Source organism: Solea solea, chromosome 4, assembly GCF_958295425.1.
Source record: "Solea solea chromosome 4, fSolSol10.1, whole genome shotgun sequence".
Classification (NCBI taxonomy): Eukaryota; Metazoa; Chordata; class Actinopteri; order Pleuronectiformes; family Soleidae; genus Solea; species Solea solea.
The window spans coordinates 7,881,299-7,898,234 of record NC_081137.1 but is presented as its reverse complement, the minus strand read 5'-3'; the positions used below and the strand labels follow the sequence as shown (position 1 = coordinate 7,898,234).

The window sequence follows — 16,936 nt, the reverse complement described above, 5'->3', positions numbered from 1 at the left end:
GACTGTCTAAAGGGGAGGGAAGTGAAGCGAGGGGAGGAGAACAGCTGACTTCTGTGTCTCCTGATTTAGGAATTACTGACCTCTTGTATTCCTTTTTTTTTCATGTGCCCAAACTCAGAACTAACGGGAAAGCAGCTCTCTGCCTTCCTGAATGCTCCCAATGTATACAATTTCCTGTGCAAAGAGCCCAGGACCGAAAACAAAAACAGACGGGTTCTGAAGGAAGAGGGAAGTGGGAGGTGACTGAAGTGAGGGCCTGAAGGGCACAGATGGGAAATGGGGGGAAATCGGGGGGGGAGTCGGGGTGAGGAGATGGATGACACATGGTTCTTGTTACTCAGTGCTATGCTTGTCATTTTTTTCTTTGTTAAAAAACCCCACAAAGTTGTAGCTGACGCATATTAAATTGCAATAAATAAACTTATATTGTTAATTAAATCATTTAATTTAGTGTCCCAAGTATCTGAGCTGTTTTCTTACACATGCATGGAGTGCACTACCTGAGAAGGATCATATAACCCCCCCCCCCCCCACCCGTGGGTAGTGGTGGTATAATCCTAAAACCAAAATTCCATAAATTGTGGCGTGAAATTTTACTGCTGCACTTTCCCTGAGGTCATATATTTCAAAGTAATCACTAACTTCGAGCTTACAAGTCAAACCAGCACTTACTGCAGTACAAAAAAAAGTAGCCATCAAACAGCAGAAATGATCAAACGCATATACATGTCTTCTGCAAATATGGTGTGCCAACAATTTTTGTTTTTAAGTTTCTAGAACCTGAAAAGCAGATTCTACTTCTATAACGCAAACAATGCTAAACAAAATTACTGACTCACAAAAAATACTTGTTAGCAACACAATCTGGAGTCATAATTGTGTCCTGAAGCTCAGATTTGGTCTCACTGAATGGAGGTACTCTTAAGTATAGTGTGAGCAGGTGGTCCCTGTCTCTATCTGCTGTTAAATGTTGGGCAGGTCGGGTAGATTAAAAACAAAATTATCCTGAATCCCTGTCTTTATGGGCAGCATTTTTAAAAGTGATGTAGTTTGTGTTTTCCCCCATTGTTGCCCAGAAGTTATTATTCTCTATCGACTAATCATAGGGACTGCAGTTTGCCGAGCTCCACCCACCACTGTGCTTAGTATCCCAACAGACGGGGCCAAAGTCAGTTATTTGGGTATTTTTATAAGTTTTGACAATTGAAATGCAAGCAGTTCTGTAATGTACCAAACTGAACTGCTGGGTTGAAACAGTGCTTTAGAAATACAGTATATGTGTGTAAGAACAATGCGAGTCAACCAATATGGTAAAGATACAAATGGGAAAACCACAACAACGAGCCGACAACATGCAGAAGTTATCAGTAGACCTGAAAAAAACAAGCAGCAAAAAGTGATAACTCCACTCCAGGGATGGTCACACTTTCAGACAAGTAATCACATCAAAATAAAAACAGAGAAAGAAATGTTATGCTTATGAATCAAGATGTGAATAAAGTGATCAGTAAAGAAAGAAAGAAGTTTACCTGAAGTCTTTCTTTTCACCCAGAGTCTTTAAGCTGTAGATGAAAAGGAGCTACCACTGGAAACAAACCCAGATGTTCGACACTGTTCTGTACACTGTGTCACCAAAAACTGCAACCAAAACATTTTTACCTCATCAGGTTTGACTGTTAATCCAAAATGGTGCAACAGTTATACGTTTGCGTGTGTGTAAATGTAACTTACATGCTTGGATGTACTTGACAAAGCACTGGGACATTATCTGCTGTCGTAAATACCCCACTGGTGAAATCCTGCTCTTCCAAATATGAATGTATTTGCAAGCAGGAAAAATACATTACCTGCTGTATCAAAAACCTCACTGACATTCTTCTAACATTGGAGTCGCAGAGTTGTATTTTAGAGCTACATGGGTTTTTGTGAAATGTCACATGTGAGCGAGTTGACCAGGCTTGGCCTCGATAAGACAAAGCATTCTTTCTGCAAGATAGGAAGAGGACATGACATCATACTGTCCATCCCCCCTGTCTTATTGACGCTGGTTTGGAGCTGAGAAGACATTTCATTGTATCGGAATAACAAGGAGTTCTTCTTGTCCTTACATTTACTACATGTTATCAGAGTGATGCAATGTCTTAATCTGTAGTGTAATTTGGCTGCCGCTGATTGTGAGAGAGTGGAAATGATGATGCAATGGAGCAAACTATAAAATATTCCTTATGAGAACAGTTGGCTCAAAGGGGAATACAAAACTTGTTTTTCACCAAGGTAAGTGCAAACTGTGGATATGAACGTTTAAAGTTCACACATTGAATTAAAATTGATGTGCAAAAAGCATATTGTAGAGTATGTTTTTTTACTCTCCTCATTTTCCTATAATCAGTCACACAAATATAATATGTGCATTACAGATACTCTGAAACATGTCATATATGAATATACTTTCATTTTTGTTGTGCTCCGACATTGCGTGTTTTTATTCGAGTCAGTGCAAAAGTGACTAAGTGATATTCAGGAGCATTTCTGACCAAATAAAATCAAACAATGTCGGGGCAAACATGGTAACGGTTTCCACTCACACACAAAATAATGGCACAAAAAGACATAGCAGCGTAAGTGTAAAATCTTTTTTCATTCACCCTTCAAAACAAACATGTCATTCAAAATCAACGTAGAAATATTCATGATCAACCCTCTAATTAATAATTAGATAATCCAAAAGTATATGGCACCCCTTTCAATGTAGTAGTCATATACTACATATGACACAGTCATATATAGTAAATTACAAATTCAAATGAAAAAAAAAAAAAGGCAGTGAAATATTTGATGCTACACTATCACGTTTTCTGGGCAGCAACTGTTGAACAAAAGACGTTGTAGTGTAACTTGTGCACTTTCAATGTAATTCACATGAAAAGTAGAAAACATAACATTCATGAGTGAGTGAAACAGTGGAAAAATGACTGTGAAATTTGGAGACCGTCAGACCACAAACAACACGATAAACATGTTTTCTGGTCTGTGAAAATGAAGACATTCATAATTCATAACGACTACTTCATCCAGCAGATTTATGGACAGCAAACGAGTAAATAAAGTGAATAACAAAGCACTCACTAACAGAAAATGTAACAAGTTACAGCAAAGCTGTAGCTGAGAGTATAAAAGGTGGCTCTGGTAAACTGTAAACATGTTTGTTCATAATAGAAGTATTGCTCGGTTATGAAAGAATCAGCATTTAAAAAGTGTAGGTGTAACATTCAACAAGCTACACTCCTTGGAAATGCATTAAATCTCATCTTAGGTATCAAGCACACAGAGCGCAACGATTAAAGCAAGTGTGTACAGACATTTCTTCACATGATAAAACTTTATAATTATAATTTCAAATGTTTAGGTGATATATAAAATCCCACCACCCATTAATGTTTGCCTAGAAATCAAGCATGTAAGGATCATCATCTAAAATAAGACATGCAATATATGAAATCGTCTTATTATGACGCACAAAACTACTTTTAGACAAAAACATTTCGTTTATCCAAAAGATGATCAAGGTTCCCAAATTCTGTGAAGCAGCCAACAATATTTTTAAGTCAGCCAGTGGTTTAAAATCAGATGCATCAGAAATAAGTTTGACCTATTGACCTAGATGTTATAGATAGAAATGTATTTTCATGTGGGAAAGGAAGCACTGCCTGCCTCCAACTGATCCAACAGGTCCTGGTTAGCCAGGCATGTAAAATAACAAAATATTTATAAATAATACACATGTAGTTTCACCAGATGATGGAGTGCTTTCATTGGTAGCAGTTCTGGAATTTTGTTTTATAGCAGAAAGCGTAACAACATTAAATAAACATGGCCTGCCATAATCATATGCCCTTTAAATTGCAACCTACACTGTGACACCTCATTTAAAAAAAATAATAATAATAATCATCATTTGTTTTATATTAACTTGAATTTTCATTGCTTTCATTGGGTTGTTGTTTGTGTGTACTGTAATAGGCTATTGCTCTACGACTGGGTTCTGCCATCTAGGGGTGAAAAATTGCAGCTTTAATGCACCTCATTCTTGTGAATTGGCCCAGTGTTCACTTTTCATCAAACCATATATTAGGTTTTGTCATGGACATGCTAATTTCAATAAAACATCTCAACAGAGACAGTAATAAACCATCTAAGTGCCTTGAAACATCCATGCAGCTTTAAGTCAAACCTTACATTCAGAGGGTTTGCAACTCTAAACTGCCACAGACAGTTGTAAACAAAGTACAACAAATCCATGTTGCGACCATATCAATCTCTTTTAAGCAGTTGTGTGTGCAAAGACCCTGCAATAGCCCCTTACAAGACCTTTTAAAGCTGCAATATATCATGCAGGCAAATAATAAGGCATAGGCATAAATTAATAAAACTTTCATCTGGCAATATATCATTAAAACCAGGATTCTGTATGTATATTTTTTTTAACGTTACCCAAGTTGATCATTCCATGATGGGAAAAAAAAAGTTCTTCAGGACGCTTTAGCAGTGTTTTCACCAAGCGGTTTGGTTTGGAACAGTATGGTATGTATTTAATTGTGTGTCTATTAGGAATAGTACCAATAGCACCCTTCCCTTTGGGGTACCAGATTAAAATGCTCCAGTTTGATCAGGGTGGAGCAAGACTGTCTTCAACACCCACAGTTAACTCTCACATAAAGCTTGACATCTTGTTGAGTAAACAGCAACAAACCAAGCAGGAAAAAAAGAGCAGCTGGATGTCCATTGTTGTCTGTTGTGTCGCGTTCAGTGTCATCACTGCACCGGTAAGCCCACACCACGCCTAACAAATAACGTTACTGTTCTCAGTCGAAACGCAGGGCTTTACCGTTGCAAACCGTAGTGTACCAAACTGAACCGTACCATAATGAAAACACAGCAGTAATGTGACGGAATGGAAGCAGCTTCATTTGAAATAATGTGAAATGATGTGCAAATGACTGTGGCTCTCACTATTTAAATATGCAAACCAGTTACATCTACGAGCATTTTGTGAGCTTGAATGTAGTGAATTTTCTGCCCACATAGGCCTGGCATTCAGTTTAAAATCTAATATTTATTCCTTATATATGAATTATTTGGAAATCTCAGATCTATGGCTTACCAATGTCCACAGTAACGTTCACATAGAGAGGCAGTCTTTGTATTGACAAAGTTTTATATGAGCAACTGTTAATTCCGTCTTTTCTCCATACGTGCTGTGTTTTTCTCAGCAACTCCATCCTGAGGAAGAAAAATAGGTGGATTTAAGAGACTGAATTTACAGCATTCAAGGATTCAAGGTGCTTTATTTTCATTCCAACATGCAAGACATGAAGACAGAAATTTGGAACTCAAGGCCCGGAGAAACAAAATAGAATAAATAGACAGCAAAGAAAGAGCATAAACCCTTTTCACTTTTTATATATACATACACACACACACACACACACACACACACACACATATACATACATATGTATGTATGTACATACATATACGCATATATATATATATATATATATATATATATATATGCATATATGTATATATATATATATATATGCATATATGCATATATATGTATATATATATATATATATATACACATGTTGTTTATATAAACAATACAACTGGGATGTTACCATTACTGCGCTCGCTATAGGTATTAACAGTATATTAAGACTAATGTCTGCAGAATTTAATTTAAGTACCTGACATTTTATTCATGTAACCATCTATGCTGATTTTAAACTTGTTTATCAAAATTATGTCCCCCGACCATGTCACCCAGTCCTGTTTGATCTGCAATATGCTGAAAAATGCAGGACACATTACCCACAACACTCCATTTACTGACCTGTACTTGTTAATTTCATTGCCACTGTCCCGATTATGAAACACCATGGTATATCGAGCAACATCAGATGGCGGCCTCACTATCTTCATTTTCTGCAGCTCAACCCTACATTAGACAACAGATCCAAATATATCAGGGAATGAATATGTAACAACACAGAAAATGCACCATCACAACACTGTTTTCACTTATTTCTGTCTCACCTGATGCGAAGGTCATCATCCTCCCCTCCCCAACCCCAGTAAGCGTTAGAGAATCCATTCACTTGATAAAACTGGTCTTTGGTCAAAGCTGTGACTCCCCCAAAGTAGCCTTTGTAGCGAAGCCTTTGAGTTGAACAATGAATAAAAAGAAAAACAGTTCTTAATGTGAAAATGAAACCTTATACGTAGTCTTCAACAACCAATGACTGACTTTTTTTGGGTCATATACTCACTTATATCCTGTGGCATTTCGACCAACCACCAAGTGTTTGGGCTGCTCGTCACAGACGTATAAATTGTGATCATTTTCAGGAACAAGGTCCACATCATGGAAGATAAAGCAATCCCAGTCATAGTCCTTCAGTGCCTCCAAATACCCAACATTCAATAACTTGGCACGGTTAAAAGTTTCATCACCAGCCTGAAACAAAAACAAAAAATAATAGAATCAGTCCGCCATTGTCCAGTTAAAGTAGTGTTTCCCATACCGTTAAATTAGGGGGCGCCCTGTATTTAATTTTATAACGCCAGATCACAACAGAAGTCATTTAAGTTTACCTTTCCTAAAGAACATCGTCTATACCTTGTCCTATTATTAAACAAATGAATAGAGAAAAGATTAGAGCCCAAATACCTTTCTCTCACATGATCACTCACGCAAGTGACACACACACACCCACAGATTCAGAAAACCTAACTGCAGTGGTCTGACATTATTTCAGAATATATTATTGTGTGATATTAACTCTCGGTTTGGTGTAAAACAATACCTGTTGGATAATATAAATGCTGTAATGTAATTGCTGCCTCTGCAGGAAGGGGTGCAGGTGGTGCAGGATGTAGAGGAGGTGTCTCTCTCGGTTGCGATGAGGAATGAGGATCGCCACGCTCTGCCGCGATGTACAGTCTAAAGGCTCATACTGTCCTTCAGTCACTTCTTTGTTCTCTTCCTCCACATCCTTCAGTGTCAGGGAGGGTTCAAAGGACAGCTTCACAGCACCGCCTACAGAAAGAGAGTTATCAAATTTAAGTCTCAGGTGCTAGTCGGCTCTGCCCTTTACACCACAAATGGTTCTCTGTGATCGGACCGCAATCAGATAGTGTCTGACAAAACTGAATAGCCTCATCTGCTTTTGTCAGATTACCGCTTGTCAAAGACTTCTCCCTCTGCTTCGAAAAGCAAAGAGGAGTCCATACAATAGCGTGGCTTCACGTGAGGCGAACATTTCTGCTGCTGACGTTGTTGTTGAAATGTAGCGCACAGAGGGGGAGGTGTCGTGTGGGAGGGTCAATCTTGATGTGGACACTGGAGGCGCATGTTAATAGCAAGTGTAAATACATGTGGTGAAGCACTCTCTGATCACATATTTGATCTGTAACTGTCAACAGTCACGAGCAATGCAAAACAATCAAATACAATTTGAAACAGACAATTTAAGACATTTTTACTTTTTGGAACTACTTCTTTTGCACCTTAGCAGAAACATTAATAGCCAAAAGAAACCATTTTAAATGAGTTAATCAAATAACTTTTTGCACCTCTTTCATTATACATTAGCAGCATCAGTTTTGCAAAGCTAACCTCTGCTTTTATGGTGCTAAATGATTCACATAAATAGCATACATTCATGATCTACTCTTGCACTACTGACTATGCTGTCATGAAGTGAGTGTGATAGGATAACTTAAACAAACAGAACAAATTAAACCCTCATAAGCAGATCAAAATAACAAAGTACACGATTATTACGTTTCATGTAACCTGCATGATGGCATATACTTACGAAGCAATGGTGACTCCTGCGGGCATTCCCCTTTTGGCTTTGGAGTGTCAATGCGATTTGACGCTTTTACCAAGATGTCGAGTTCATCCGTTAGACTGTCCCCTTTGTAAAGAGTTTGTGTTGGAGCTAAATTAATGTGAAAAGATTTCAACTTTCCACCTGAAAAAGCTGTAAACCATACCAGCAGTGAGAGCAAGAGAAAGAGTGGTAGAAAATACTTGTGTAAAATCCTGTTCATGTGAAAAAAGAAGGCCATAGCTGACTGACTAGTTTAAAGAGAGACAATGAAAGTGTCCATTCAGCTGGTTTGGAAAGTCAGTCATTGATATTATATCTGCAGTACTGAACATTTATTGCCATGATTCCATCGCTGAATCTTCATAGTCCAATCTGAAGAGACGCAGTCATCTGAGATCTGTTAATGGATTGAGAGAGAAAGGTGTTAACACCATAGCCTTCCACGTCTTATTGGGCAACACTACACACTGACAGGACAGGTTATAGATGTAAAGGGTTAAAAGGCGTATCAAACAACAGGTGAGAGGTTACCTTACCCAGCAAACAACAGAAGAAAGTGGACAAAGGTGTTTATCTTTTCTGTATTCTCTTACAAAATCATGGAAGGCTTCCTTCCAGGTGTAAGGTTATCTTATACTCAGTAACTATACACCTGTGTTTTTATATGCCACCTAACAAACGACCTGCACTGTATAGACGTCTGTATATCCGGGCTTGTTGAGCTACAGACGCTCGATTTTAACTCATATGAGACAGCTGCTCTTACGAGAGGTTGGTTTAAGTTAAACAGGTTCAATATCAACATTCATGCGTCACTATAGATTGATTTGTCAAATTTTCAACAAATCAATAATCAGCCTGCAAAGCGCCTGGAAATAGGAATACATGGGAAAGTTGAAACCAGCAGCTGTCAACTGATTTTCTGTATATCACAGCCCCCCAAAAAGCATCCCGCTAAAAATATACTGACTGTCAAAAGTACCAATAGTGCGTCATGTAATAATATTGCACACAATGATAAAACACACACAAAACAATTGATAAAAGGAATGTACACATCGTCCCATGTCAGGCAATGGTATTGTAACAGCAGCTACACGTACTTCAGCTATCAAACACGTAGCATATACGAACTAGCAGTATGAGCAGTCATGGCTTGGCTGTCAAATCAAGCAGTAAAAGTTATTTAACAGTAACGTAAAAAAAAATGGTCATAATGTTTGTGGCTTTACGGTTTGCTATACTGTTTTCTACGTCTCCACCATCCTGTGTGTGGACGAGGGCGTGCTAGCGTAGGCTAGCTCTGAGCACCGCCGTGGTACTAGCAGCTGTTCAGAAAATGCCTCCCTTTAACAGAACGGTACTTTCCGCCGATAACTCTTATTTTTTCGTCTTATTTCTCTGCACAACATATCACTGTACCGCGAACTCACCGTTAGTTTGTAGATTTCCTCGTGTAGTTATTGTAGCGGGTTGCTGGCAAGCAAATGGAGGTGAGGAGATGAGTTGTTATAACTGCTACAGAAGAGTTCAATATAAGCTTTCCCAGTCTATTGAGTCAGAGTCAGACACAGTTTTCAGTACTAAACGTTAGTCAACAGTAGGCAGGGCCGTTATAGTGTCTTTTTCTTTATTCTGGAGTGTGGTTTCTTTACCTTTGCTATGAGCAAACATTAACCCAATTTACAATCGTCACTTATAAAACAGTTGGCACTCACATACTTCCGCTCGATGCATTTCAAACTAAAAGCGTTCACACGAAGAAACAGAAACACATTTCAGGAGAAGTGTTTCACAAGTTCGCGTTTCGGGAATTCTGAGCAGTCAGGAGTGTTTAAGCCGTGACAATCTGAACTGCTAAATCCATGCAAAATAGCAACCACCGTTCTTTTACGTGGCTTTATCAGTTCACCTGGTTGAACCACGATGGTTCACAAGGATGCATTACACGTATGATTGCACGTACTTCTGGTAGGTGGTTTTCAAAATAATAGAACTAAATACTCTTGTCACCACTAACATGACTCTTTAGGGAAAGAAAATTATTTTGTCCGTGTCAGTGTTACACGCATTCTGTGTTATACAGTATGTATTATTTTCATCACCACCACACAATGTTTCTTGGACACTTCATCCAAAATGTTGTCTCATTGCATACTTCATTCATCAGACATGGACAACATGCTGGTCTCTCTGCTGACTTCCATGGGCTCTGAGGATAAAGGTCTTCCAGTGTGTTGTCCAGCTGCTCCAGTCTAACCTCAGGTCAGCCAGTGATCCTGGAGGCTTCAGCATATCATCCTCTTGTTATGCAATGTGGAGGTGCAGCAGTCATCTAATGCCTTTTTACCTACTTTTTTTTATTTACATCATATACTGAGATATTATCTTTTGGATGGAAACACGTGGAAAAAAGCCTCTGGTAAAAATTCCTCTGGTTGTTGGGGTTTAGAGCCATAAATATAAACTTTGCCAAGCCAAACACTTGACCTATAACATCTGGTATACCATTTTCCATAAAATGGAAACATTCATAGAAATGATTATGTTGGAAATTTTAATTTAATTTCAGATGATAAATAAAGGCCTGTAAAATATTATTTTGTACCATGTCCCCTTTCATGTCGTGAATAGTATGTAATTGTTCAATAGAGCAGGAGTCTAAAAAATATTTACAACTTTGTGTTCACAGTTGACAGTTAGGCAGAGACTCTCCAAACTATTCCTTTACCTCTATTGTAAATACATAATGGGTGAGTGTGGTGTAGGCTTATAGTGAGAATGACATTTACTTGTGAGATAGACCTGTTTGCTGTTGGCAAAGGCCTGTGAAAAGCAAGCAGAGTTTTCTGTGAAAGCCTTACACCAAAATGCTCTAAAAACTGAATCCCGTTCATTTTCAAAAATATTGACTACCCTATATCCAAAAAACAACAAAACTTGAGATGTGATTATTATGATAATTAATTGAATTTTACAAAATGTTTTATTGTTTTAGCAGGCTTCATACACATAATTGAGTAACACATTCAGGTAAAGTACAGAAGTGGAGTGATGTTTTCAAGTAAAACACAATATTTCAAAATGTCAGAAAAAGTTAGTTTGAAAAGGCTTACATGTAAAAAAAAAAGGAAAAAGAAAAACACATGCACACAAAACACATTATTAATGGACTGATGATGTTAAAATATGACACATCCAGACATAGTATGCTATTACATTAAAGAACTCCTTCTGGACTCTTCAAAACTCAAAGACAAAGTAACCGTTCCACTGCCAAAGCTCACCCTTGGCTGATGTTTTCTTGAAGTGGAGTCATTGCCGTTAGTCTTCAGGCTGCTGGATGAGGATGGGGTCGAGGCAGAAGACCCATCAATGCTGCTGGACTTTTTTCTTGAAGCTGTGCTATGTTTAAGTGTAGCCTTTGCAGCCACTTTGAAAGCATGGGCTGCAGTGCTGCATCTCACCTCCTCTGTGGTGTTACGGGATGGTTTGAAAAGGATGATATAGACCTTGTTGAAGAAGATACAGGCCAACATCCCAAAACTGGATGCCAGTATAGCAATGACCTCCACTGCTGAAACAAACTTGCCGTAGGTACTAAAGTAAGCAGGAATAAAAGAGATCCAAACAATAAAGAATATAAGCATACTAAAAGTAATGAACTTAGCTTCTGTGAAGTTTTCTGGAAGTTTCCGTGATTTAAAGGCAAAGAAAAAACATATAGCTGCCAGGATGCATGTGTAACCAATAAGAAACCCAAGAGCCATTACAGAGCCCTCATTGCAAGTGATAAAAATGATTTCATCAATGTCATAATTCCTGTAACTAGAGGGTGGGGCATTGTAAAGCCAGACCACACATATCATGACTTGGACAAATGTGCAAAGAAACACTAACAGAAACTGCAGGTTTAACCCCCACCATTTACGATGAAGACTTGTAGGGATCTTGGCTTCAAATACCAAAAGTACTCTGTTAGTTTTCACAAGGATGCAAGAGATACAGAGAACAAAACTTATCCCAAAGGCAGGTTGGCGCAAACGACACGTCCAATCCTGTGGCTCGCCGATGAAGATGAGCGAGCTGGAGAAGCAACAGATAAGTGAAAACAGGAGGACATAGGAAAGTTCTCGATTTGTGGCCTTCACTATTGGTGTGTTGCGAAATCTGACAAAGACTGCCATTACAAAGCCTGTCAAGGCAACACCCAGTACTGCACATATGGCCAAAGCTATTCCAAAAGGTTCAGTCCAGGAGAGAAACTCAATTTCTTTCAGAAAGCAGAATGTGTGGTTCCCATTGGACCAGGAATCATTTGGACACTTGGTGCAAACACTGGCATCTGTAGAAATAAGAAATAAGTGTGTTAAAACTATAGTTGTAGCAAGGTGTAACTTTGATGGAGACAGTTTGTTGTTTCAATTCCTACTACCTTTGTGATTACTGTACTCTCCATCTGAGCACTCGGTGCATTCAAAGCAGCATGTGGGCATGCTATCGATGATCCCCTTTCTCGTGCCAGGTTCACAGTCCTCACTGCAGTTAGAAAATGGCACCTGTACAATGCAACATTATCACAGTAAAGGATCACATAGGTAGGAAGCAAAGAACACAGGAAACCAGAAACAGAACAAAAAACGTAAGGTGAATAAATGTTCAACAACAAGTGACATGGAAAATCCAGGGGTCATGACAGCTCAAGGAAAGGATGACCTTAAAACCTATTTAAGGCTGTTGCACACAAATATGACAATTCATGGACTCATGCCAGGAGAAGAACATCAGACTCAGGGACAGGAAAGACAGGAATGCACCAATGAGGAAAGAAAAGCCACAAAGCTGCTGCACTGACCTCTGGGCTGTACCCATTCCACAGAATCTTTGTTTTGTCAATGAACAATTTAGCTCCTCTCTTAGCATGCATATTGTAGAATCCAACCTCCTCAAACAACACAGAGCCATCTTCAGCCGATCTATGCCAGTTTATGATAGTGTAGTTTGCTGCCAAGTCTGCATTCTCATCAAAGTTGATATTTATCCCCATACTGTTTGTGTAGTTCAGATGTCTGAGCTGCTTCAGGACCTGTAATGCAGATACACACATTTGGATGATTCACATGTAAAGAAATTGTTATTTCACTGCCATGGTTATGGGAAAATGCAATGCATTACCTGCCATGCTTCCATTTTCTTTATATCTGCACAGGAATTGTTGGCAAAAAGGCCATGTCCAGGTGTGCAGGTGAGTATGTCCTGCAGGGCCTGTGCAATGGAATACACTGCAACATACACATTATAGGAGATACGAAGGTGTGTATAGTCCAGGTATGGAGTCTCAACACTTGTGATGTCTTCCTCCCCTGTGCACAGAGGCCTGAAACTAGTGCCACTTTCTTGCAGTCTTGGGCTGTCCTCCAGATAACAGTTGAAGGTTTCTTCCCAAAACTCCCTGACAAATTCATTATGACTGTTTTTCTTCGGTTGGACCTGTTGTAAGAACTCTCTAAAGCCAAGAATGTGCCCTGCCTTCAGTGCAAAGCCAATAGTTCCGGCTACAACATCAAGATACTCTGGCTTAGCAACAAGGGAGGAGCTTGCCCATGCTTCACTGGCCAACCAGGTGCGATCGGTGATGTTTCTCCTCACCATCTCTTTGATTAAAGGCTCAATATCTGGTCCGCTGGCAAACACAACAATTACTTTAGCTGTGGAGTTCTCAATCCTGTCAACTAGAGCTTGGATTTCATGATACTCAGTGTACTGTGAGATAAGTTCATTTAGGTGAATGCAGATGTCTCGCTCTTCCATTTCCTTCTCAAACTTTTCAATCCCTGGGCGTCCATAGTCATCATCTGAGGCCACAGCAATGACCCAGTTCCATTCAAAGTATTCAATGATATCTGCCATAGCTGTGGCCTGGTACTCATCTGAAGGAATGGTCCTCATGAAGGACTTGTACTGATTCTTGTTGCTCAGTAAACGGCTAGAAGATGCATAGCTGATCTGCAACAGGGAATATTTCAGTTAGATTGTTATTTTGTAAGGAGGATTTTGTGGTTTAAATTAGTTTGCTTTGATTTAAAGGTCCATTATGTTTTTTATTAAAATACGATACGAATTGAATGTACTACCAATAATTATTTTTGTATAAGTGTACAATCGCTTCTAATGCCGCTTTTCCACTACATGGTCCCAGCACTACTCGACTAGCCTTGCCACCGCACGGCATGTTTTCCATTCCATTAGTGATAGTACCTGATACTTTTTTAGCACCTGCTCTGGCAAGGTACCAAGTGAGCTGAGCGATACTTAAAATGTGATGCCAACAGACTGCCGTACACTGACAAGATGTCCGACACAAGAATCAAAGAGAACAATGCCGAATTGTATATCAAAAAAATCCTGAAAATTTGAGTTAATCTCCAACAGTTGGCATTGAAATGTCTAAAATGTCAATATTAAAAAGAGGAGCCTGGTGTATTTAGCGACAGCACTGCTGATAGCCTGCGACCGCGAGCGGCAAGCCGCATCACAACCCCCGCCGCTCTATTTCAGTTCAGTGACTGCGTCAGATGGAGTCTGCGCTCCAGTCATGCAGGAAGTGCTGAAGAAATCTTTTGAAGTTACTGATTCTAATGGTTCAGTATATCAAAAACACCTGCTTTACAAGTCCCTAGTTTGTGTGTGTCGCCTATAAAATGAAGTCACGGCAGTTTCACGCAGCAACATGATGACCATGTTGAAGAGCTACTGTAGTGTAATGGAAAACCAACCAAACCATGTAGAGTCAAGCAGTGCCGTGCTGTGCCGAGTCTAGTTGTGCCGAGTCCATAGTGGAAAAGCGGCATAAGATTATTTCACCCCAATATCTTATCTACAGCTTTGCCCACATAAAACTGATGTGTCAACCAATGAAGTTAAAGATTGAAGAACTCACCTGAGGAATGTAAAAAAGACCCAGGAGATTTGCAACCGCTGTAGAGACTGCAGATCCAGCTGCTCCTACTACTGCAATGGTTGATGGGATGTGATCAGTGCAGTTACAGAATTCATCTAAATTCAGGGAGTCAATCTTGTTTTGGGCCACAAAGCTAAGGGTTGCCTCGAGTGCCTTTGACACAGTGTTGCATGTGTCAAAAATCCTGTAGCCCAGAGTGATGTTGGGCAGGACAGTGCTGCTGTTGTTAATCTCATCAATTGCAAAAATCATGGCCTGGAGCCAACGGAAACCACGGAAATTAAACCTGCAAGAGCAACATTACATTTAGAAGAGTTGAAAAAAAGCTATTTCGCCAATACCTATACCAATCACAACTACAGGTATTACCTGGTACACTGTGTGGATTCTGGCCGAGCTGCAAGGTCTTGGTCTTTGGATGAGACACCAAAGTGCATTGGGAAAAGACCTCCGAGTAAAATATCACCAGTCATCTGTGCTCTTTGATGGGGCCCATATGAAGAAATCACATAACTGGACCCCAAGAGTATCAGATAATACAGAACTAGTTTCATCTTTATTGGTTGTTCTTGTGGAACAATAGGATTATTTCTCCACAATCGCCCAGAGGGAAGGTATTCTCAGTATAATCTTGTCCTACAAATCCACCTGTGTACCTTTGTGCCATTCATGTTTATGCTGACAATATTATTTCCTGTTGGAAAAACAAGCAAAGAAAGTATGCCTTTGTTTAAAAGTTATCAAAATGGCCTCCATCTCATCATCACAATTCATTTCCAAAAAAATACATACAGTGAGTTTCCAACATGTACATTAAAATGCTTTTAATTTTCTTATATATATATATATAAATACAGTTCATGCACTGTAGACACACTAGCATCTTATTCATTGCAATCTCTGAACTCATTCCCATGTATCAACATGTTTGAGGCCAACATGACCTAAGGCTGTCACTCTATGGGCTATGCAATTATGTAAGTCTTTTGAGAGTTGACTTCCATTATAATGTTTCTAAAATTAGATGAATTTGAATGTTTTAGCACCTCAGTAACAGCGTGGTCATGTCGCTTGAAATGTCCACCTGAACCAAAATAGACACAGGATTTTCATGAGCCGAGAGTGAAGTCACACTCTAATAACCCTCTTTCCTGCAAATGCTCAGTCTCACGCTGTGGCCAGTGAACAGTCACCATAGCAGCCTCACAGCATCTGGCTAATACTGTTGGAAAAATGCTGCGGCAGAGCTCCGATAATGAAGTTCCTAATGCCTTGAGAGCCACTGCTCGCCCCCATTAACCATTACCAAAACAAGTAGAGTTCAAAGCCATATAAAATCTACTTTAATTGAATTGTTTTCATTGTTTTATGAAAAGCTGATTAAAGAAAATAAATAATAATACTAAATAGATAATAATACAAAAATAAAACTATTCAAACACAGACAACAGTGACACAGGATCAAACTTACCACTTGGTACTTGCATGTGTATCAAAAACAATTGACGCAGTCCAACAGCAGGTATGTACAGATATTTGTAAAGCCTTTCCCCAAAATATCCTGGGTGCTGAATGAATTTACTGGGCAACGGTTTAAGCTCCTGAGTCTCTTTCTGTGAATGAATCATTAACAGAGAGAGGGGTAGTCCACTTCCTTCAGTTAATGAAGTCCACTCACAATTCACTCCTAAACCAAAGTTACCACAACCCTACCCAACTTTAAAATTACAGGATTACAATCAGGTCACATCCACTGACACAATCTATGTGGAGTATGAGATAATGCAGAGCTGTTGTTGAGATTATCTTTATTATCCACAGTCATTAACACTTAAACTTTTTAGGATTCGCTCCTTAAAAATCAGTTGAAGTAAAAAAAAAACTGCACTTACTTCCATTTATTTGGACAACCCATTATCCCTAACCTTAACCATAACTAGTTAATACCTAACCTGAACCTGGCCCTAACTACATTTCAAATCTCAGCCCTAAAATTAACTAGTTCCTCATTTAACTTTCACAGCTTGTGTTGAATTCACAGCCCATTTGGGGATTGAAGATTGTTCAGTCTTTT

General features: G+C 39.1%; 2 protein-coding genes across 4 annotated transcripts; both read right to left on the bottom strand.

Annotated features, from left to right (window-relative positions):
* Positions 1-2,619: 2,619 nt before the first annotated feature.
* Positions 2,620-9,703, bottom strand: b4galt4 (UDP-Gal:betaGlcNAc beta 1,4- galactosyltransferase, polypeptide 4). Of its 2 annotated transcripts, XM_058626636.1 has the most exons (8): positions 9,557-9,600; positions 9,335-9,451; positions 7,884-8,298; positions 6,870-7,102; positions 6,333-6,520; positions 6,100-6,222; positions 5,897-6,001; positions 2,620-5,280 (listed from the first exon to the last, which is right to left on the bottom strand). In XM_058626636.1, the coding sequence occupies exons 3-8, from the start codon at positions 8,137-8,139 to the stop codon at positions 5,151-5,153; spliced, it is 1,035 nt and encodes a 344-aa protein (XP_058482619.1). In that variant the 5' UTR covers positions 8,140-8,298; positions 9,335-9,451; positions 9,557-9,600; the 3' UTR covers positions 2,620-5,150. The 2 variants fall into 2 exon arrangements, with proteins under 2 accessions (XP_058482619.1, XP_058482618.1); XM_058626635.1 differs by having other exon boundaries at positions 9,335-9,703.
* A 1,200-nt stretch (positions 9,704-10,903) lies between these two features.
* On the bottom strand, positions 10,904-16,657 carry casr (calcium-sensing receptor). 2 transcript variants are annotated; one of them, XM_058626627.1, is made up of 7 exons: positions 16,334-16,657; positions 15,232-15,556; positions 14,842-15,148; positions 13,077-13,907; positions 12,757-12,987; positions 12,337-12,460; positions 10,904-12,246 (listed from the first exon to the last, which is right to left on the bottom strand). In XM_058626627.1, exons 2-7 carry the CDS (start codon positions 15,414-15,416, stop codon positions 11,117-11,119), a joined length of 2,808 nt encoding a protein of 935 aa, XP_058482610.1. In that variant the 5' UTR covers positions 15,417-15,556; positions 16,334-16,657; the 3' UTR covers positions 10,904-11,116. The 2 variants fall into 2 exon arrangements, with proteins under 2 accessions (XP_058482610.1, XP_058482611.1); XM_058626628.1 differs by lacking the exon at positions 16,334-16,657 and having other exon boundaries at positions 15,232-15,675.
* Between the last annotated feature and the right edge of the window lie 279 nt (positions 16,658-16,936).

Coding starts and splice junctions, on each gene's coding strand:
- b4galt4 (XM_058626635.1), bottom strand. CDS start 8,139: ATGGCCTTCTTTTTTCACATGAACAGGATTTTACACAAGTATTTTCTA. Junction 7,103..7,883: donor GCAGGAGTCACCATTGCTTC/GTAAGTATATGC, acceptor CTCTTTCTGTAG/GCGGTGCTGTGAAGCTGTCC. Junction 6,223..6,332: donor CGAAATGCCACAGGATATAA/GTGAGTATATGA, acceptor TTCAACTCAAAG/GCTTCGCTACAAAGGCTACT.
- casr (XM_058626627.1), bottom strand. CDS start 15,416: ATGAAACTAGTTCTGTATTATCTGATACTCTTGGGGTCCAGTTATGTG. Junction 12,461..12,756: donor GGAATGGGTACAGCCCAGAG/GTCAGTGCAGCA, acceptor TGCATTGTACAG/GTGCCATTTTCTAACTGCAG. Junction 12,247..12,336: donor AGAGTACAGTAATCACAAAG/GTAGTAGGAATT, acceptor TTATTTCTACAG/ATGCCAGTGTTTGCACCAAG.